Here is a 23,062-nt window from a genome sequence, read left to right as displayed (position 1 = left end):
CCTTCAGTGTAGATGCAGCCAGATCCTGTGTTATCCTCACTGTAGTTCCTTGGTATCTGAATGACTTCTTAGCAGCTTGTAATATTTTTTCCTTGGTCTGGTAGTTCTTGAATTTGACTATAACATTCCTAGGTGTTGTCAGTTGGGGATTAAGTACAGGAGGTGATCTGGGGATTCATTCAATCTCTACTTTTCCCTCTTCTTCTAGAATATCAAGTCAGTTTTCTTGAATAATTTCCTGTAGGATGATATATAGGCCTTTTCTTTTGTCATGGTCTTCCATTAGATCAATGATTCTTAAATGTCTCTCTTGGAATGATTTTCTAAATCTTCTGTTTTGTGAATAAGTTGCTTCATATTTTCCTCAATTTTTTCATTCTTTTGATTTTGTTTTATAGTTTCTTGCTGCCTCATGAAGTCTGCTGCCTCATGAAGTCACTTGCTTCTAATTGTTTTATTCTGATTTTTAAAGACTGGATTTCATCCCTAGCTTTTTGGTTATCCTTCTCCTGATTTTTCATCTCCTTTTTCTCCTTTTAAAGCTGATTAATTTTGGCTTTCAAGATACTATTTTCTTGTTTTAGTTCAAGTGCTTCTATTTCCAGATGAATTATCTTGCTTTGTAAATTCTTTTCCCAGTTGTTTTCACCCTCTCTTTATTGTGTTTTGAATTATATTTTAGGTTCTTCCAAAGCCTGTGTCTAATTCGCTAGAGTATCTGTGTTTTTGCTTTGTGTTTCTTCATCCTTCTTTGTTATATTTGCTCTTTGTTCTTTGCCTGGATAAAAGCTGTCAACTGTAATTTCCTTTTTCTTTTTTGTTGTTTGCTCATATTTGCTCCTTCTTTCCTCCCTCTTGTTGCCTGCATTCCTGCTCTTCTCATTCTGTAGTTTTGGGCTTTCCTGTCAGCCTTCTCCCTTGGTGCTTAGTCAGCAAATCTCTCAGTGTAGTCTGTGGGGGAGGGGTGTTGGAATTTGAGGTTCCCTGCCCTCTGAAGGCGTTGATGAAATTAAATCTAGCTGGTTTGAACTTGTAGAGGTGAATGTGCCCTGAGGCCAAAACCTCAGGAAGGGGGGGCTATGTAGTGTCTCTGCTGCTCCAAATAGGCTGCCAGCTCAGTACTTCTTCTCCAACTGCTTCCCCACTGACTGTGTTCAATGCTCTGAGCCTGGCACAGCTTTGCCAACAAGGTACTCCCTCCAGACCAGCACCCTTGTCCATCCAGAGGTTCCAGCTACCACTGGAGGCTCAGAGCTCTAGGTGGGGGAGGAATCCTGGGACCTTCCTTCTTTCCCCTTAAACCCGAGTGTTCTCAAATTCAGTCTTTTTTGGGGGGGCATACCTTTCAAGTTGAGTCCAGCAGGAGGGTTTCTTGACTCTGTCTTGTTGTTAGGTTAGATTTTTAGTCCCCTAGGAGCATTTAGTTTATAATCAATAAGGAAGGGTTTTCAGAGGTCTGAACTTTCACTGCCTCTAAGCCACCATCTTCATTATACCTCTCCCTGAGATCTTCTAACTCCCAGTCCAGTGGTCTTTCCACTCTCCCACACTGTTACTTCAGATAAGCAATAATGTTAATAGTGATTCTGAATTATAAAGTATAAATTCTTGAGACAAATTATAATTTTATGTCTATTTTTGTATCAATTATTGAGTTTGTGTTTTGGGTCTTGCTTGCACTAGAAAAATATATACAGACCATACAATTTATATTATTACAATCATGCTCACTAACTTCAAAGTCCTGAAATTTAATTTGTTTATATGAAAGATGAAATTATTTAAATAATTATATTTTGTAAAATCTTGAGGTAATGGAAACTCTTAAATACTAAGGATATTGACCTTGTAAATAGATAGTTTTCAATATATTTATCAAGAAAAATGTAAGATTTTCCATGAGTCAAGAGAGGTCTTTTTTTTTTTGTAAGGAGCAATTTATGAATGAAGAAGGTCTATGTATACATGTTTGATCATTTTCCTCATCAGATCTGACTTATTCAATGTCATCATCTTCCTTCAAAACTTATGATGTCTATTACCTGTTGGATCACATCTAATCTCCAAATACAATTCAATTCATTTCATTAACTGCTATACTATGCTCCTTACCTGTGCAATCTCAACTAACAATACCTTCTGCCATATTCCCTTGACTCTTACTAATGGGATTAATTAAATTAAATCTTTAATTTATATTTTCTTGCTTATGTGCCTTAACATATACAGTTTTTCTTTATCTGAAATACTTTCTTATATTTTTTTCCTACCATTTCATAGCTATCACATCCTTTAACTCCTTATTCATGGCTCCTTTCCTCCAAGAAGTCTTCTTTGACTAAATGGTATAAATTGATCACATTACTCTAATTTTTCTCAGTTCTTCAGTATAGTTTGTACTATATTGTTGTTATATTATTGATACTATCCAGATGGCTTTTCCACATTCATTTTGTTACTCAATTTATATTGTAAACTCTAAAGTACAAGAATTATGTTTTCTGTTTCTTTTGTTTCACAGTCTCTAGTATGATATGCATGCAGTAGGCATATTTATTAAGCATCTATTGTGCCAGACACTGTACTAAGCTAAGAGGTTACAAGAGAATCAAAAGATAATTTCTGCTTTCAAGGAATATAGCTTGATGGTGGTGATAGTATTCAAAGAACAAATTTCATACAAGCCAGATACAAGATAAATTGCCAATAATCAGTGGAGAAAAGTAATTAATAGAGAATGAATAAGTTTTCAATATTTCTTGGCCATAATAGTGAGTGATCACTGATCAGTTAGCATGATACACTTTGTTTTAGGGATCATACTAATAACTAATTCCAGGTCAATCATAGAAACCATTCACATAATAGAAAGTGAAATTATATGTGCTCTAGGGATGTCTTTCATTGTACTCTGATGTCCAGCAGTGGTATGGAGGTGATGCTAAGGATATAAAATGCCAAGTAGGTCAGGGGTGAGCAAATTTTGACATATTTTACATAACATGAATGCATATAATGAATTACACATCTTACATATCATGAGAAGACTTGACATTTGGTTCTAAGCACAATCTATACTTCTGGTGTCTGACGACTAAGAAAGCTAAGTTTACAGAGGTCAATTTGGCCACAAGATGATGTATTTTTTTGGTCATACAAACTCTGTAACTTGAAAAATATCCACTAAGTCACAGAAGCATTATAATCTGCACTGAATGAGGGAGTAGCTATCCTGGAAAAATCACAACTCCTTAAAGTACTGAAGCATATAGATGTTTTGACTCATGACTAAGTAACTTGAATAAAAACATTTAACAAATTCCTTAAGTGTACTTGAATAAAAGCTCTCAGAAATGAAAACTTTAGCACAATTTCAAGATATAAAAATAACTGACAGAAATTATTAGCATTTCTCTAAACCACCAATAAAGTCTAATGGCAAGAGATAGAAAGATAAATCCTATTTAAAATAACTCTAGGCAATATAAAATACCTGGGAATCTACCTGCCAAGACAAACCCAGGAGCTATATAATCACAGCTATCAAACACTTTTCACATAATTAAAGTCAGTTCTAAACAATTGGAAAACATTAATTGCTCATGGATAGGCAATATAATAAAAATGACAATTCTATCTAAAATAATTGACTTCTTCAGTTCCATACCAATCAAACTATCCAAAAATGTATTCACAGAACTAGAAAAATAATATTAAAAATTCTTCTGAAAGTACAAAAGGCCAAAATATGAATGGAATTAAAGAAAAAATATGAAGGAGGATAGCTTAGTTGTACTGAATGTTAAACTGTATTATAAAGAAACAACCATCAAAATAATCTGGTACTGGTTAAGAAGTAGCAAGCAATGGAATTGACTAGGCATCCAGCACACAATAGTAAATGATAATAGTAGCCTAGAGTTAGTTAAAGATCCAAGTTCTTGGAAGAACTCATAATTCCACAAAAACTACTGGGAAAACTGGAAAACAGTATGGTAGGAACTAGTTATAGATCACACATTTATCTATATACAAGTTAAAGTTGAAATAAATGATTTAGAAATAAATGATGAAACCACAGAAAATTAGAGGAAATGGAATAGTTTACTTGTGAGAGCTATGGATAAGGGAAGAATTTATGTGCAAATATGATATAGAGAACATTACAAGAGGTAAAGTTGATACATCTACCTACATTAAATTTAAAAGTTTTTTCCACAAATAAAACCAATGCAACCATGATTAGAAGGGAAATAATAATATGGAAAAAATTTATAGCGAATGTCTCTGACATAGATCTCATTTTGTAAATATAAAGGAAACTAAGTCAAATGTATATGAATACAAAGAATTTTACAACTGACAAATGGTCAAGTTATATAAATGGGCAAATTTCATTTGAAGAAATGAAAACTACTTTTAGTCATTTGAAAAAATGCTCCAAATCACCTTTAATTAGAGAAATACAAATGAAAACAACTGAGTTACCACCTTACACCCATCAGACTCACTAATATGACCAAAAAAGGAAAATGATACATGTTGGAGGGTATGTGGAAAAGTCAGAACTCTAATATACTCCTGGTGGAACTACAAAATTCGACATCCATTCCAGAGAACAATCTAGATCTATATCCAAAGGGCAATCAAACTGTGCATACCTTTGACTCAGCAATAGCACTTCTAGGTCTGTATCCTAAAGAAATCAAAGATAGGGGAAAAGGACCTACTAGTTCAAAAAATATTTATCGTTAATGTTTTTTATGGTGGTGAAGAACTGGAAACTGAAAAGTTGCCCATTAATTGGCAAATGACTGAACAAGTTGTGGTATATGATTGTAATGAAATATTATTGTGCTGTAAGAAATGATGAACAAAATGATCCCAAAAAACAACTCCTAGAAAGTCATATAAAGTGATGCAAAATGTAGTGAACAGAACCAGGACAATGTTGTTACATAGTAACAGCAATAAAGTATGATGATCAACTATGAACAACTTCATTATTATCAGCAATGCAAGGATACAGAACAACGTTAATAAACTCAGAATAATAAGGACATCTACTGTCCTAGAAGGAACTGATGAAGTCTGAATGTGGATGGAAGCATACCATTCTGCATTTATTTCCTCCATAAATTTTTCTCAAGTGTAAGTGATTTGTGTTTTCTTTCACATGATGAAAATGGAAACATGTAATGTATGATAACATATATACAACTTATATCATATTACCTGTTGTCTTAGGTGGCAGGTGAAGAATGGTAGAGAGCCTGCATTGAAAAAGTCAGCAAACAATTATTAAAAATTGTACTGACATGTAATGTGAAAAAAGAATCAAAACCCCAGCATGTTCTGTTTCTGAAGCAATATTTTTACATAGCAGATTACTTTAAAAACTAATCTTGAGGAAAGAAATATTTCTTTATTAATTACTACATAGGAATATAGGTGTTTTTAAATAATTATTTTTAAAAATTTCACAGTTCTATATTTGCAACACAAAGGCAAGTGACCCATAACATTCTTTTTGACACCTCAAATCATCATTATTAGCACAACTGATTAGTCTTATGACAGAAGGCTTAAGGAGAAGAGGGATTCATTTTCTGTTATGGACATTAGCTAATTTTTTCTTTAACTGTAGACATATCAAAACCCAACTATGAAAACAGTTAAAAAGGAATACATCATGAAAGAAGATACTCTAAAACCATTTTGAACTTTGTGAGGATATATTGTATATTTCTTTTAAATGTGGTCATCTGGAAGGAGTGATGATTTTTAAGTTGGAGAGCCTGGATTTGCATCCTGGCTTTACCTCTTTTTGTCTGTTTGACTGGACAAGTGATTTAACTTTTCTGGGCCTCAATTTCCTCATCTGTAAAATGTGGGAGTTAGACAAAATGATGTCTAATATCTTTTCCAAATAGAAATCTATTATGTTATAAAAAGATCTTTGGTTTCCATAAATTGTTAATATGATAGATGACAAATTCATACCCATTCAATAAAAATTATGTGATAATGATAAATAGCAAAAATAGCTTATAAATTTATGGTTTTTTGAACTTCAAGGTATTTTCATATACATAATTTCCTGTCATACTTTATGAAGTATGTAGTGCTGCTTTTATAAGCCTCATTTTATAGATAAGGCTTAGCCTTTGGTAAAGCAGAAATAGCACAAGCTGTAGAATCAGAGGACCTGAATTCAAATCCTGTTTATGTTGCATATTGCGTTTGACATCTTAAGGAAGTCACTTTATTTCCCTGAATGTAAGTTTCCTCAGGTCAAAAATGAGGATTTGGGATAGATGGTCTTTCTGGTACTGCATCTACATTTCTTTCATATGCTAGCCCTTCTCTTCACTGACTGCCTCCACTCTGGTTCAGGACTTCATTGCATTATTGCCTGCTGGTTATTCTCTCTGACACCCATCTTTCTCTTCACTCCAGCCCATCCTCCTCACAGATGTCAGATTGATCTTTTTAAAGGAAATATCTCACCTCCTTGTCCATTCAATAGATCCCATGGCTGCCTATTACCTTCAGGATCAAAATTAAATCCTCTTTTTACCTTTTAAAGTCCTCCATAAACTTTTATCTACTTTTCCATGTTTCTTACACTTTACACCCTTCCCCCCAATCCTCTGTATACTTTGATCCAATGCCACTGGCATTTTTTTTCTGTCTCTTTCACATGTCTATCTCCCAACTTGTAGTCTTTTTATTGTCCTACATGCCTGTGACTTTCTCGTGCCTCATTTCTATTTCCTGGCTTTTTTACTTCCTTCAAATCTCAACTAATGTCTTATCTTCTATAAGAAGTGTTCCTCCTCCTTAATCTTAGTGCCTTCCTTCTAATTTGGATTTATTTAACCTGTTATATTATTGTTTGTTAAATGTTGTTTCCCTAATTTGACTGAATTATAGTTGAGAGTAGGGATACTTTTTCTTTCTTCTTTTATTGTCTTTGTATCTTGAGTGCTTAGTGTGGTACCTAACAAAGAGTAGGAACTGAATAAATCTTAGTTGACTAACTTCTTTCCTTTCTTTTTTCTGAACAAAGTAATCAAATTAAATTTATGACTAGATGGAGTTCCTATGAAAGGAGTAAAATTGCCAATGATTTTTATAAATTTTCCTCTTGATTTCTTGGCAGATATTGCCACGTGACATGGGAGGATCTTTATGACAGGAAGGCTTTAGTAATAACTTGAATTTTGAGAAATTGAGAAGTAAAAAGAGAAAGTATAAGATTTATTGTTTAAAGTATATGGTTATCTGAACAATGACTTTTTCCAAATTTAATTGCATAGGATATGAGCCTTTTCAAGAGAATCTTAAACATTCTTTATTACAATTAAATTTAAAATGTTTTCATGCTGCTAGCAAATTCAAACTTTAGTCTCTGGAAAGGGAACATTAGCTTACATTGGTAAGCATTTTTGTTCACCCAGGTTTAAGGATTAGCCTTTGAAACCCCAAGTAAAATGCATAAACTGGGTGGTTAGAAAGCTAATTGACCAGGAACAGTGAATATAAAACTGCAAGTTTAATTTAGCTACTTGGTTTGAAAAATTGACCCATAAAATTCAAATCTTCCCATAAATACAGTTGCTTCGAACTTTTAGAAATTAGAGTACTCAGAAAGAGCTTGACTTAAAATGCCGCACTGCAGATTTCTTCATGGGTGTGAATCTTTGAACAGTTAAATGCTGAAAGCAAGCAAAAATGTTTCTAATTACCAAAAAGAAAATGCAGTTGAAGTGACTAAAGGCCTTTAAGTATGTAAAAATGGTGATGAAAGCATTGGGTGATAGTTTCATGAATTTCTTGTTAACTGATGAAACCTTGTGTAAACTTCTGCTTTCACATAAACCTCACTTACCAAAAGAGCTCTAAATTTTCTTCTAGCTCCTTTTTAGCAGCCTCTGTAGCATATGGTGTCATTTTAATTGTTTAAGACTTCTCCTAAGTCAGCTTAATTATTTTGTTACAGAGAGACCTCGAATTACCTTTGAGCCTCAAGATGTGGATGTCACTTCAGGGAACACTGTCTACTTCACCTGTCGGGCAGAAGGAAACCCCAAACCCAAGATTATTTGGCTACATAACAAGTAAATACTCTATGAATACTATTATGCATGTGCAGTGACTTGATTTCAAATGTCATTGGCCTGTGCAACTTTAAGCCTGTCTTTTTCTGATCTGGAAAAGTAAAGAAAAGCATCTAAGAGACTTTTTGACATGCTTGGTCTTTAGCTCTGCCTCTCTCTTGATGGGCTAAGTCCATGGTGGCGAACCTATGAAACAAGTGCCAGAGAGGACACTCAGAGTCCTCTCTGTGGGCACAGGTACCATTGTCTCAGTACAGAGTTCGCCAGGGTTCTTTACTAGAAAGCCAGCAGAATGTGCTTCCCTCCTCCTCTCCACACACACCTGGGGACATTTCTTACATCACCCACCCTTCTAAAAGGTTTGCTATCACTGGCCTAACTTATATATAGTGTCATATATGTATATTTTTTCAACTTAAAATATTTTATTTATTTATTTTTTTGAATAATGGACAAAACATGAACATATAAGCAATACAGATTCAGAACAACAATACAATGTAAGCTTATGAAACCAGCATGACTAGCCCACCTCAAGCAAAAGATGTAATTTTGATAAATTGGATAAACACTGGACCAGAGTTAGGGAATAAATATCTCATAAGGATAGATACTCTTTCTATGTAAAGGAATTTTACAACCAAAGTGGTACATAGTTGTGTACAATGCCTGGAGTACTTATTGACTGATAGTGTCATATATTTTGAGAACAACTAGCTAGGTGGCTCAGTGATAGATTGTCAGGTTTAGAGTCAGAATGAGTTCAAATCCAGCCTGAGATACTCACTGTGTGACCCAGGGCAAATCATAGAGAAAGAAATGGAAAACTAATCCAGGTTCTTTGCCAAGGAAACCCCAAAAGGTAACACATAGGATGTGACTGAGATAACTAAATAACAATAGCAATATTTTGGGAAAAGAATTAAGGAACTGGTTAAAATACTATTATGTCCTCCTTAGAAGAAAAAAGGATTGAGTAAAGTAATTCATAATAATTTTAATTTAATTCATTAGAAGGGGAGGAAGGGAACTAATCTTCTCCTATCTTGAGTTTTAGGTATAAGCAAACATTTGAGATAGTGTCACATAATGCCTGAAACTAGATTTACTTTAATTATTGTAATACCAACACAAGGAAATGGCCATATTAATCACTTTATGTAGCATTTTAATGTTTGCAAAGCACTTTCCTCACAACACTGTGATGTAAATATGGTAACTTTTATGATGATTAAACAGTGACTTAAGGAGATTAAATGATTTGAATGAATAGAGTAAACTAATCAATAGCAGAGCTGGGATTTGAATCCAGATCTTCTGATTCCAAACCTAATATTTTTTCCATTTTATCTCACTACCTCTTATACATATGTGGCTACAAGTGTGAATTTCAAAACTATTCCACCCTAATCAGACCATTCTTTAGAAGATCTGATTTAGCTATTTCCTGATCAATAACAATAGAGATACTTGGAGTAACAGAATCAGGTCTTGGAAACTACATTTCTCCTCACTTCTTAGTTTAACAAGATTAGGAAGGTCTGCATCAAACTCAAAGATTTAATTATCTGAGAAAATGGTCTTCAACAGACATGTGCAAAATAGGACAGACCTCTGGGCTGTCCTAAGTCAAGCTTGAGCCACCATTTGGCACATGTGAGATGCAGGAAGTGAGGTAGAGAACAGCCTCTGGAATTCTCGTGACTTCCTGTGGAGAGGGCTAGAGTTCAGTTCGATCCTGGAGCTCAAGATTAGAGGAGCCCCACAGACAACTTTCCTTCAGACCAGTCATGTGAGTGATAAGGACTGACCCCTTTCTCTGCCTTGGCTTTCCAAGGCCTTAATGCCCACTTTGGCTCATCCTGAGCTAGTGGTGATGAGTTAAACTCCTTTCCTTCTCTCTCTCTCCCTCTAATATTTTCTTCCTCCTGTTGTAATTAAATCACCATAAAAATCTGGCAGCTGACTTGGGTATTTTATTATTTGGGATTTCCCTTGGTGATCATTTAAATTTAGATTTTCAGTCTCAACCACAATATTCACCCTTTACTTAAGCAACCATCCATCTCTGTATGTGTGTGTATATGTATATATATATATATATGTATATATTTATATATATTTGAATTTCCACATTTCTAATCATTGCCATACCTCTATTACAGCATTGCAATAAATGTGCTTAGCAAACATTAAAATGCTAGCAAATTTTTCAAATTTTCATTCCTTTTGTCAGTATTATAATATTAAAGCTACACTTGCTATTATATGATCCAATCTCAAATACATATACACAAACACACATATCTATTTATATATAGTTTTCACTTTGTCTTAATTTAATTATGCAAATTTGACTTTATACAAAGAATAATGAAAGAAATCTACATTCCCAAAACCCACTTACATTAATTTAGCGTGCAGTACTACATGTTCTCTATTTGCTCCTGTCCCTCAACTCATAGATATCCTCAAGGAAATACTAGTTGTTGGACATACTGGATATACTGAAAAAAAATATTGTCCAGCTGTGGGTTGGTTGATATGGCTTGTTACATCTTTTCTGACTCCAAGTCTGTGATTCTGTGACTCCCTTTGAAGAAGCAGCTGCATTGATTTCTTGGTACCATGTGTAAGCCATTATTCATATTGTGGCATTTTTCTCCTTATACTTTTCTGTGAGACATCACCCATTACTCTGTGGTTATATAGACAAGGTTAAATTGGCCAGTGGGTACAATCACAGGGTGAACTAAGGAAACTTTGGGGTTATCATATAAAGTTTATATGAGATTCAGTGAGAAAAGGATTTGATGCTTTGGTATAAACCAACAAACTCCCAATGATCTCTTGATCCTCTATTCACTCCATGTCTTGATTTTTACAAAAGACAATAGCATGAATCTGCAGCTTAATTCTTCAATTGATTTAACTTCAAGTTTTTTTTTAATTCTAGAAGTTTTTATTAAAGGAATGATCTGTGAGCATTTAGATAAGGATGAGCAATCACTAAAAGCCAGCATGGCTTCATCAAGGGCAGGAAAAGTAGACTAAGTGAAATTGATTTTTGATGAGGTTACTACATTGGTGGGTTCACGAATGCTATAAACATATTATATACATTCATTTCAGCAAAGATTTTTGTCTGAGCCTCTCATGTTATCTTTCTGGATAAGATGTAGTGCTGTGGGATCAGTGAGCATACAGTCATTTGGATTAGGTCTGGTTGAATAGCTATATCCAGAGGGTAGTTTTTGAAAGATTGCTTTCAATTTGGAGAGGGTGAATGCACCAGTAATATATCCTTGGTCACAGATTGTTTATTTCTGTAAGTTACTTAGATAAGTGCATAAATGGCCTGATCATCAAATTTATAGATTATATAAATTATAGTTAGAAAGACAACTGACATGTCTGATGATAAAATCTCAGTAAACTATTATTATATTCTAATAAAATGAAATTTAATAGGGATGAATTCTATTTCTATCCTTAATTTCAAATATTTGTGTTCAAAGGTAGAGTATGAGAGAATTATAGTTACACCTAAAGGATTACGTAAATCAAAAGCTTAATATGAGCAAATAGTGTTGGCATGATTTAAATATATCTATGTATGTTGCTACATATAACATATATGCATATATGAAATATGTTTCATTGATAGGCATAGTGTGTAGGACAAGGAAGGCAAGAATTTTAATATCATATGCTTTGGTCAGATCACACTTCTGGCATTGTGTTCAATTCTGTATATCATATTTTAAATATGTAGTTATGATGGAGTGAATCCAAAAGATCCCAACCAGTATGTGTTGAGTACCAGAGATCATGTTTTCTGATGATCATTTGAAGAAACAAGGCTATTTAGCCTGGAGAAGAGGTGAAAAAAATTTAGGTGATTGTGTTAACAATGTAATATGAGAAAAGAACCTGACTTATTCCCTCAGGCACAAAAGGGAAGAACTAGAAGTAAGAGCTATAGTATAAGTATAGAAAAAAAAAGGAATTCATTTTTATATTAGGAAAAATGTCCTAACACTTAGAGAGTTTAAAAGTTAATTAAGGTTTCCTTAGGAAATTGTAGGCTTTTTAATATTGGAGAATTTTAGAAATGTAAAGTGACTACTTATTTGGGGTATTAGAGATGTATTACATTTTAGGCATAGGTTGTACTTAAAGACACCTGGTGCTTAGGTTCCTAAATTTAGAATAAAAAAATACAACAACAATAGCTATTATTTATAAAGCACTTTAAATTTTGCAAAGTATTTTATATATATTATTGCAAGTGATACAAAAGCCATATAAGATTGGTGCTATTATGTTATAGAGGAGGAAAATGAGACTGAGACCCTTGCCCAAGGTCACATAGCTAGTCATTGTCTGAAGCAGGATTTTAAATCCTGCTTTCTTGACTCAACATCCAGCGTTCTACCTTGGGAGATCATCTCATCTGAATATCTGATTTTGTGGAAGAGATTGAAATCCCTTATAACTCTGTGATTCTGTGATCTAGTCTTACTCCATGTAACTCATAGATTCCTTCTACAATATCCTTTATAAGAATTAGTTTAGATTTTAGAGTAAAGCTTTTATCAGTGGGCATTCTATGACACAAAGTGACCCATTCCAGTTTGAGTCTGTTCTCATTGTTCACAGAGGATTTTCCTATTGTTATAATGATATCTTTCTCAGAATTTCTACCAATAAGCATTATTTCTATCTTTCAGGCCAATCTGAAATTTTCACATGACAGCCCTTTGAATAGTAGAAGATGCTGATCATGTTTCTACCGAGAATTCTTTTCTACAGGCCAAAAACCACAAGTTACATGACTTAATTTTGAGGCTCCTCTTCTTTCTCTTCTCCCTCCTCTGGATATGACCTAATTTGTAGGGACTGTCAAAAGAATGTCATTCACTACATGTATTCTGACCACAATAGTCTACTGTGAGATGATCTTTTCTCCCATAAAAGAAACTATACTTTTAATTCTGCAAAAGATCACATTATTAATTTCCAGATCCATGTCACAATATTAAATCATTTTGAGCTAAAAGTTCATTGAACCCCCTCAGCATTAAAAAAGTTAAAATATTTGTCCTTAAACTCTCCCTGCCTTCCACTAACGCAGTTTTAAAAATCTTAGCTTTAGGATGTTATATTAAACTTCACCTTGTTCTCCATATTTAGACATTTTGATATATTGAATGTCAGGTAACGATTACATTAGTTACTTCTAGTTTCTTTTCACTTTTAGGTTCCATCAGTATGTAATTTTTATTTTCATCAACATCAGTGGCAAGAGTGATGATAAAATAAGGTTTAAGGACAAAGATGAATAGCATTGCACCAGAGACTTCTGTCTGGCTGATGTTGATTTGTTGGTGAAATCTCTTTGGATTTAGGCAATCAAATAATTCTGAATACACTTACCTGTACATCATCTGATGAGTTAGGTGGCACAGTGAATAGAGAGCCTGGCCTGGAGTCATCAAGACTCATCCCCCCCACCCCCCCGAGTCCAAATCTGGCCTCTGACACTTACTAGTTGTGTGACTGTGGACAAGTTACTTGACTCAGTTTGCCTCAGATTCCTTATCTGTAAAATGAGTTAAAGAAGGAAATGGCAAACCACTCCAGTATCTTTGCCAAGAAAACTCCAAAGGGGGTCACAAAATGTCAGACATGATTGAAATTACTGAATGATAGCAACTATCATCTAGTTGTTTTTTCCATCCCCCATCTATAAATTTATTTTGAGAAAACTTATAAAATGTTTTGCTGAACTCGAGACATATTGTATCATGAGAATACTCCTTAACTTTTCCAGGAATGAAATATGGTTAGTTGAGTATGACATGTTCTTTGTGAAAAAGCTTCTAATGATCAGAGATCATAAGTAATAGCACAAAGAAAGTACCTGAAAACTCTTTTCAATATCCTTTGATGCTATTTTCTCAAGCTGGAGAATTTGGACTATGTAGAGGAAGTAGAAACTCTCTTACTACTTATTCTGACTTTCAGTACCCACTTAACCATATTATTACAGCCCATTTCATTCTAAAGATTATTCTCCATTTTAGAAAAAAAAAACAAGCAAAATAGTATCTGGATAGCCTTCTTTTCTCTCTTCTATCCACTAATATTTCCCTAACCATCCTAAGCAATGAGCCTATGTTTTTATTTTTTTCTTGTCTAGTGATTTATTATCCTTCACTTTTAAAGAAAACACCAGTGAATTCTAGGTTTTTACCTTTCTGATAGTATTCTTACACACCAATCAAATTGATTTATATTCATCCATGGTAAAATTCCCTGTTTTCATCTTTGTGGTTTTTTATTTTACAATTTGAGCTCTTTGCAGGGCTCTCAACAACAACCCCAACAAGCAAAACCATAAATAGCTTGCATTTATATACCACTTTAACATTTGCCAAATACTTCATTTGATCTTCATAACAATCATGTGTGCTGTGATTACTTCCATTTTACAGGATGAAAAACTGAGGCTGAGAGAGGTTTTAGTGACTTGTCCAGAACCATTGCAGGTGTCTGAAGTTCCTTTTGGATTCAAGTTTTTCTGATTACAAATCCTTTGCTCTACCTGATGCACATCTATACAGTCAAATCGATTGCCTTTCTGTTTTATTCCTTGTCTAGCACTGTTTACTGTAGACTTTTGTTCTTAAGAGCCTTCGAGCTCAAGGAAGCTTCTTCCATGATAAAATATGACATTATAGAGTTATATCTATTTTTTCTGAACATTCTTTAAAGTTTATGGCACTTGTTAGTGTTGTATAGGGTCTATATTTTCCTTACCTTTCATAAACACTAAAATCACAGGATCATTTTTCTCCTAGAGTTTCCCTTTGTTTATAAATTCACTTGCTACTTTCCCCTTTTTTAAGATCAGTCAGTACTGCTGTTCTTTTTACTAAGACAGAAAGCAAGTTTTTTTTTTTAAGGAGACAGTTTCAAACTTTTTGGTAGTTACAGTCTAATAAGAGATAACAACATATATACAAATAGCTATTATATGAGTTAGGCTGTATACTCCTTGAGAACCTCTGAAACTCCAGTGTCTAGCACAGTGCCTGGCAGATATGTAATATTCACATTATCAATTGTTTGTTGATTAATAACACAGAAAGAGAAAGAGAAACAAACTGCCACACTGAACTCTGAAGGGTATAAAATACTGAAGTAAAGAAAAAGATCAGGTTTGTGCGCGAAAGGAGTTGGGATAGAGGTGAATAAAGAAGGGTTTTATGTGGTTCTAGAGCTCATTGAGGTCTAGGCACTAAATAAAAATTTGGTAATTATATTTTATTAATGCAGACTCCTTTATAGGTTTATAATGGTAGAGATAGAAGATGCATGGAAGAGCAAATAGTTTTTTAAATGTCCTGATGGAGCAGGGAATGGGATTCAGAATGATGGTAGAAGGATTAACCTAGTGAGGAATAAGAATATCTCTCCTACTTTTTCAGGAAGAATGGAGGAATAACTGATCATGACAAAAAGTTCTGAGAATTGGTAGAATGGAGATGAGGAATTTATCTTTAAGTGGCCTCAATTTTTTAAGTCAAGTATGAGATGAAGTAGGATATTGGACCTGGGAATTTTCCATAGTATGCAAAAATTTAAAGACCACAAAGTATTTTTTACTTTTTCAACAGGAAGAAACAGTTGAGATGAGAACCTATTTAATAGGAACAATTTGTTAAAATAGTAAACTACCAGATGGTTCATGTCTCCTTTTCTTCTCCCCAACCCCCACCATATCCTACCACAATAAGCTTCTCCTTGGCTCAACCGTATCCACCCTCTGCCCCAGAATGATATCTTTCCAGATATTCTTGGATATGTTTGCCCACTTCCACAGGGAAAGTCTCTAGATTCTTCCTCCCACTACAACTCTTTACATATCAAGGTTGACTGTATCTGTCTTAAATTTTTTTATTTGAATTTATCTTTAATATTTCTTGCCCTACTGGCACCCTTTTTGATGCTTGCCTAGTGTGCCAGAACTGCTAGTCCACCTCTAAGACTATGTATCCTGTGATAACAGTAGGTTCAAGAGATACAATTAGTGGGCAGAGAACAGTTTTGTAGGAAGTTTATGAGAATAGAGGAGTTTGGCAAACAGAAGGGAAGACCCAGCTAAGGTGAGATGCCACACATTAGTTAATTAAATCAGTTCCCTTTTGTAAATTTGGAATAGGTTTTTGTGGCTTTCCAATCCCTGGTAGGCAAGCAAATATACCCAAAGGCAACAATGAAAGGTAGATTCCCTAAAGTTATGGGCCACAAGAATTTTGTCCTGGTGTGATATAGCACTGAAAGAACTATTTAATTTCCTAATTTTCTCTTATCGGTGCAGTGGCTATCTGTTTTGGCACTACTCCTCCCCAGAGATTATACCAGAGGATCTAATTCTTCCTCTCTTTAACTGCCCCATCATTCATCAAATATCTATGTCTGGGAGGTTGAGGTCCCATATCACAATTTTCTCTTATTTCCAGACCAGTTTAATTATTTGTATCATCAACCCTAAGTTATCTGCTTCATTCTCAACACTATTTTTTTACTCAGCAGAAGCCTTTAGATAAATTTGGAATGAGGAAGAGGGTGAGTTAGTTTAGTAAAGGAAGGTCTTGATACTGCTTCATTTTCTAAATGGAAGCTGCTCTAGAATGCAGAGCTGAAACTGCCTTCCTTTCTAGCTTTTGCTGACTTGCAGGCTACATTCATTATAAATATATAATAGAATCAGAGAGAAAATAACCAGATTGTGAAAGCAAAGCAATTTGAGTCCCTCAGGTAATGAAAAGCTGAAATTAAGTCTTGGACTTTTACAACATTCTTCAATAAGTCAAAATATTAACCCAGATTTAATAATTGGCTAAAATAGTAAAATACCCAAGAACTTTCAGACTTCTCCTGTAGATATTTTAAAATTGTTTTCAAATATGTCAAGGAGTAAAATTTATTTTCAGCCACTCATTGGACATGAAAGATAATGCTCGACTGAATTTACTTGATGATGGAACACTCATGATCCTGAACACAAGAGAGTCAGACCAAGGTGTATATCAGTGTATGGCCAAGAATTCTGCTGGGGAAGTCAAGACACAGAATGCCATCCTCAGATACACCAGTCTTCCAAGTAAAGTTTTGTTTTCCTCTGTTTTCATTTAGTTTAACTATGCCAGGTATTTTGTTGTTATTTAAAATAGAACTAGGCTATTTGTCACTAATTTACAAGGTATGGTTACTATTAGACACAATTTAAAAATGTTCTTTATTGCTACATTAAAGTGCTTGCCTAACTTTTTTTCTTGACATTTGTGTACTTTTATTTCCCTCATTAATTTTAAAGAAATAAATTGTATACTTTGGTTGTAGAGTACTAATGATTAGACAACTAAAGACGGCTTGCCATATTAGTCATTTCTTGTTTTATTAGGAGATCTAAAAGCTTATGAAATTGGCCAAGTTTACATTATTGCCACTTTGTTATAGATTAATTTTTAGTTCATTTGTAGGATATTAAAAACAATTTCTAGGTTTCATCTTGTTTCATTATGGCTCTGGGGAAAAGAAATGTTTTTGTTTGAACACAAACTATCATCATTTTGTTTTAAATAGTGTTAATTAGAAGTAAATAACTCTCAAATAAAAATCCGCCAGGTAGAATCCCCTTTCTAATGTGGCTCAGGCATCATGTTTTTCATGAAGTTTTTTTTGTGACCCCTCAAACTGTTAGTCCCAACCTTTTCTAAATGGCCTTCTATCTAATTATTTTTTATTTATTTACATTCATGTGAAATATATATTTATATACTTATTATTTCCTCCATTGAAATATTCTAAGTCTTGATAGTTTCATTCTTTCTGTTTAGATCTCTGATACTTTCCCCTTGTCTAGGACACAGTAGTAGCTCAATTAATTTTGATTGACTGAAAGTGATACAATATTTGCAACGAGGCAAAGCAGATAATAGATTGTGCCCACATAACATAGAGTAATATTATATACCTTGATTGGTCAAAATTTGTCCCATATAAAGGGCTACTTGACTACATGTTGAAATATATTTTAGTTTCTAGTTTGGCACTTTTTTTCCCCAAGAACCAAGATCACTTTAGGACAAGAGTTATTAACCTTTTTTGCATCATAAAGTCTTTAAATGTCTGGTGAAACTCCTTCTACTTTTCAGAATAAGGTTTTAAATGCATAAAATAAAATATACTATATTACAAGAAATTTACTATGAGAAATCCTATATTTATCCATAGGTTTGGTAAGGGAGGGAGATTACAAAGGAGCTGCACTGAACATATATCTATCTCATAAAGTTAGAGATTATTCTATACAATCTTCAACTCCTGGTGATACCATGGCAAACATTCCCAATTCCAGAAATTCTTGCCTTATGAATCCATTCCTATATAGACTTTATCCAGTTGGATGATTTTAGAATTTGTGCAGATGGAAAATTTGCAACACCCAAGCTACATTCCCAGCATAGCATCCCTTTAAGTTATGCCCTCATTTTACATAAGGATTCTTAGGAGAGAAATTTGGCTGAGACACATGCTGCAGGGCTCTTTTTTTCAGAGCTTGTGCTTTTGGTAAAGTGCTGCATGTGTGAGTGGCTCTCTTTGCTCTGCTCACTTGACTGAAAGAACCTTTTTTCGTTTCCCTCTCTTTTGATTTATTATTAAAAATCCTATATATTTTTAAATATGAGGAGTATTTATTCATTTTTACTCCTACAAATTCTAATTGAAGAGTTAGAAGAGAACTCAGAGGTCATTGATTGCAATTTTACTCAAAGCATGAATCTCTTCTATGTGGCATAAAAATGTAGCTACCATCACTAACATTCTTAAAAGGTCTTGGAGTTCTTCAGAAAGAAAAATGCCCTTCAAGGATTACGGAGATACATAATTAAAAGATCTTTCCTTTCAAGTCATGCTTCATATTTGACAATTAATTATTTTGATACTCATAATGTTTTTCCTGATCAATGTTATTGAGTTTTGAATTGTTTCAAAACTACAGAATACCTGAAAGTGCCTTTGTAACAATTTACTGATGTCATTCTTCCTCGTTTTTTGCCAAAAGCCAAGCCCAGTTTTGTAATCCAACCTCAAGACACAGAGGTTCTCATTGGCACCAGTGCAACTTTGGAATGCATGGCCACAGGCCATCCTCAACCCCTTATTGTTTGGACAAGAGGAAAATCTGGCCCTCTGGATGAATCCAGGTATATCATCACTTCTGGAGGATTGTTTATTCAGAACATCACATTGCAGGATCATGGTCAGTTTACCTGTCATGCCAGTAATCAACATGGGTCTATCCAATCTACAGCAGATATAATCGTGCAAGGTATGTGGAGCAGAAGGTCTTCATAAAAATGGTCTGGTTGTCCCTCTCAAAGTAAAATGTTTAAATAGGATCATTGTTCTGAAGGTGGAAAAGATTTGTCACCCCCCCCCCCCCCCCCCTTATTTTACAGAAGAGGAAACTCAGGCCAAAGGGGCATTAAGTAACTCCTCCAACTCATATAGTAACAGATTCAGGATTTGAAATCCAGCCACATCATTCTATGTTCAGCATTCTTCTACTGTGTACCATCTTGCTTTGCCTATTCTGCTTGTTCTGATTAGTATAGCTCCCTTTGGAAGCAGAAAGAAGGAATTAAAGGAAACAGTGGAAACTGGAGAGGTAGATTTAAGTTCAATGTCACTTCTAAAAACTAGAGTTTTGTGGGGAGATAGAAGGGTCTATATCATTAGAGGTCTTTAGGCAAAGACTGGATATTGAGTGTGATATGGAGTAGATTCTTATTTAGGCCCTGGAGTCCTTCTATCTCTGAGATATTCTTCTTATTAATATTTTTGCTTTAAATTGTTATTATTGTTATTTAGTAAATACCCGAATTCAGTGTAAGTGAAAATAGAATTAATCTAAAATGCATAGGAGTGAGAGGAAATAGTTTTATTTTCTTAATTACTTTGACACAATAGATTTTCCATAAGGAATCTCTCTAATATATGAGAAACCATGGCATAATGAATAGAGCCAAAAGGTTTACAAAGACTTGGGTACAAGTCCTGTTTCAGATACTTATTAGATCTTTGTGACCTGAGGCTATTAGTTATAGATAGCTCATGATCTAGGAGTTCCCATTCTAATGAAATATCAGGCCCTTGGCATGTTGACAAAAATTTATGATGTTAAAACATTGGCGAATACTTGCCAATATTATAGAGATGTTATTACTGATACTGTTATAACAACAACAACAACAACAATAATAATAATAAAACACAAATGTAGCATTTTACTATTTTCCTAACCCCTTGAAATAAATATATCATTGTATCTGAAATTCACAACTTTTTGAATTAGATAGTGAGGATACCTCATTTATCAGGTCTGCATTATAAGATTTATATGATTTCAACTGTCCTGTCCCCTCACTCTGAATTTCTAGGAACAGTAAAGGAATTGCAGAAATATATTTGGATTTGTTTGTTGAATATGACAAGCTCAAATGCTGCAAGTAATACATTAGTAATTTTGACTTATTTATCAGTATTGGCTTTTGAGAAATAACAGTTGATATTTATATAATATTTTATTTTGCTTGCAATGAATTTTTACATAATAACAATATCAGCTATCATAGCTATTATAACTTTTATTGTTACAATTTTGTATATGAGGAAACTGACTCAAAGAAAGGAAGTGACCACTTTAGAGCCACATCACTTACAAATCTTTCCAGTGGGATTTGAATATAGGTCTCTCCTGCACCCAATTCCAGCATTGTTTCTTCTATACCAGGTTGTTTTTTTTTTCTCTTTGCAACAAAGAAATACCAATAATAATGCATCAATATGAAGAGATATCTAGTTCCAATTTATGGGTAATAATCAGTCTTTTAATAAACATTTATTAAACACAAATTTATAATAAATAAACATTTATTTAGCACACTTGTAATGTTCCAGACAGTGCCATAATGATTTACAAAGTGTTTTTTATGTTCATCATCTCATTTGAATCTTAGAATAGGCAAAATTACAGGTACTGTTGTCCTTGTCCTCATGGAGGAAATAAATGAAGTAGATAGATAATCAATGACTTTCATATAATAGGACAGCGAGGTGGCACAGCGGATAGAGCAGCGGACCTGGAGTCAGGAAGACCCATCTTCTCGAGTTCAAATATGGCCCAAGGAACTTATTAGCCATGTGACCCTGAGCAATGTCTATGACTGCTTGCCTCAATTTCCTCATCTGCAAAATGCACTGGAGAAGGAAATGACAAACCACTCCAGTTTCTCTTCTATGAAAACCCCAAATGAGTTCATGAAGAGTCAGACATAATTGAAATAACTGAGCAACAATACAAAAGGGGCTTTCCCCTCATATAAATGTCGGAGGTAGGATAAAAATCTGGATATTACTGATTCTAAGGTCAGTACTTTTTTATCAGTTATATCATATAGCCTCTCCAGGTACACTGATAGGAAAATAAAACAAAATATATTTTCTGTGACCGAAAGTAATTGAGTAACAAAAACATGAAAACCTCCAAATAATAACTATTTTTCAGAATGGTGGAAGAAGATGAAGTAGAATAGATGATAATAATAACTCATTAATTTATATAGCACTTTATGTAGCACTCCCACTCCCCATCATTCTTGTGGGGCACGTTCAGTTCCTCGTTCTTATTGCAGTGATCCTTGAGTTCAATCACCTGCCACTCAAGTAAAGAGCCCTTTCATCACTGGGCAATCACATAGCCAGAAGCAGGTCACGTGATCTCCATGAATATAGATGTGAGTGACTCCAAGCATATTCTGTTCTCCCTCCATGCCCCTCACCTGGAGAAAAGCACATTTGTTCACCACAACAATCCAGTGACGATGGTACATCAAATATTATCATTTCTATTTCATAGATGAGGAAATAATGTTAGAAAGAACAAGTGTCTTACCAAATTGGTCTTCTGACTGTAAGCTCAATATGTTTCACTATATCATTCTGCCTCTCAAACAAATAAACCTCTAAATGGAACTTTTGGTAAAATGGCAGGAGCCAAAAAAATGCAGCAAGCAAATTTTGGAACTTTCAAACCGCCTTCTTGAAACAGTTTTATTGATTTGACGAAATTTGCATTTTATTGTCTCCTTTATTTATGGCTTAGTGTAATTTTCTTGATTGGAAATGTATCACCTATTGGCACCCTTCTCACCCTTTTTTCCCCCTAGTATTTTCTTTACTTTACAATGACCTATTTTATTTTGGCAGATAGTAAGAGCTTGGCTCATAGCCTTTTTGTTTGTTTGGTATTATGTGCTCTGTTGCTATAATTAATTCTGCAATGGCCTTTGTTATCTGTTCTAGAGAATAATCCTTTATTATATTATATTATACGGATTATATAATCAATCCTACAAATCCAGAGTGAGGGGACAGGGCAATAAAAATCTTATAAATCTTAGAATATAGACATAAATAAATGAGGTAACACAACCATCCTTGCCTACTTAAAAAAAAAAAAAACTTGTGAATTTTAAATTAGATAATATATTTGAAAGGACAAGACAAAATATAAAGTGCCAGATATGTGTTTATTATTATTATTGCACAAACTGTGCCAGTATTTTCTCTTGAGCTATATGTTCTACAATGGAAATCACCATCTGCTTATCCTTGTAATATTCTTGTATAAGTTGTTTTTTTTTTTTAATTCTGCTTAAATAGGTTCATTAAACCAACTAACCAGTTTGCAAAAAGGAGTTTGCATCATTTGCTATTGGGGTAGACTGTAAATTTAAAGATGTCACCCTTTATTGTCCATTTAACAGGTGTCATTTCAATTTGTTATAGATATTTAATGT

At 34.0% G+C, this 23,062-nt stretch overlaps 1 protein-coding gene across 2 annotated transcripts in view; it reads left to right on the top strand.

The window, feature by feature from the left end:
- Window positions 1–23,062, top strand: part of PXDNL (peroxidasin like) — a 584,754-nt gene that overhangs the window by 392,121 nt on the left and 169,571 nt on the right. For both annotated transcript variants that reach the window (XM_007487140.3, XM_056823900.1), the window contains 3 exons: window positions 8,006–8,123; window positions 17,129–17,298; window positions 19,264–19,530. In XM_007487140.3, the coding sequence (XP_007487202.2) occupies window positions 8,006–8,123; window positions 17,129–17,298; window positions 19,264–19,530 (555 nt within the window). The remainder of the gene's footprint in view (window positions 1–8,005; window positions 8,124–17,128; window positions 17,299–19,263; window positions 19,531–23,062) is intronic.

Source organism: Monodelphis domestica, chromosome 3 (genome assembly GCF_027887165.1).
Source record: "Monodelphis domestica isolate mMonDom1 chromosome 3, mMonDom1.pri, whole genome shotgun sequence".
NCBI lineage: Eukaryota > Metazoa > Chordata > Mammalia > Didelphimorphia > Didelphidae > Monodelphis > Monodelphis domestica.
This window is presented reverse-complemented; position numbering and strand designations above follow the sequence as displayed.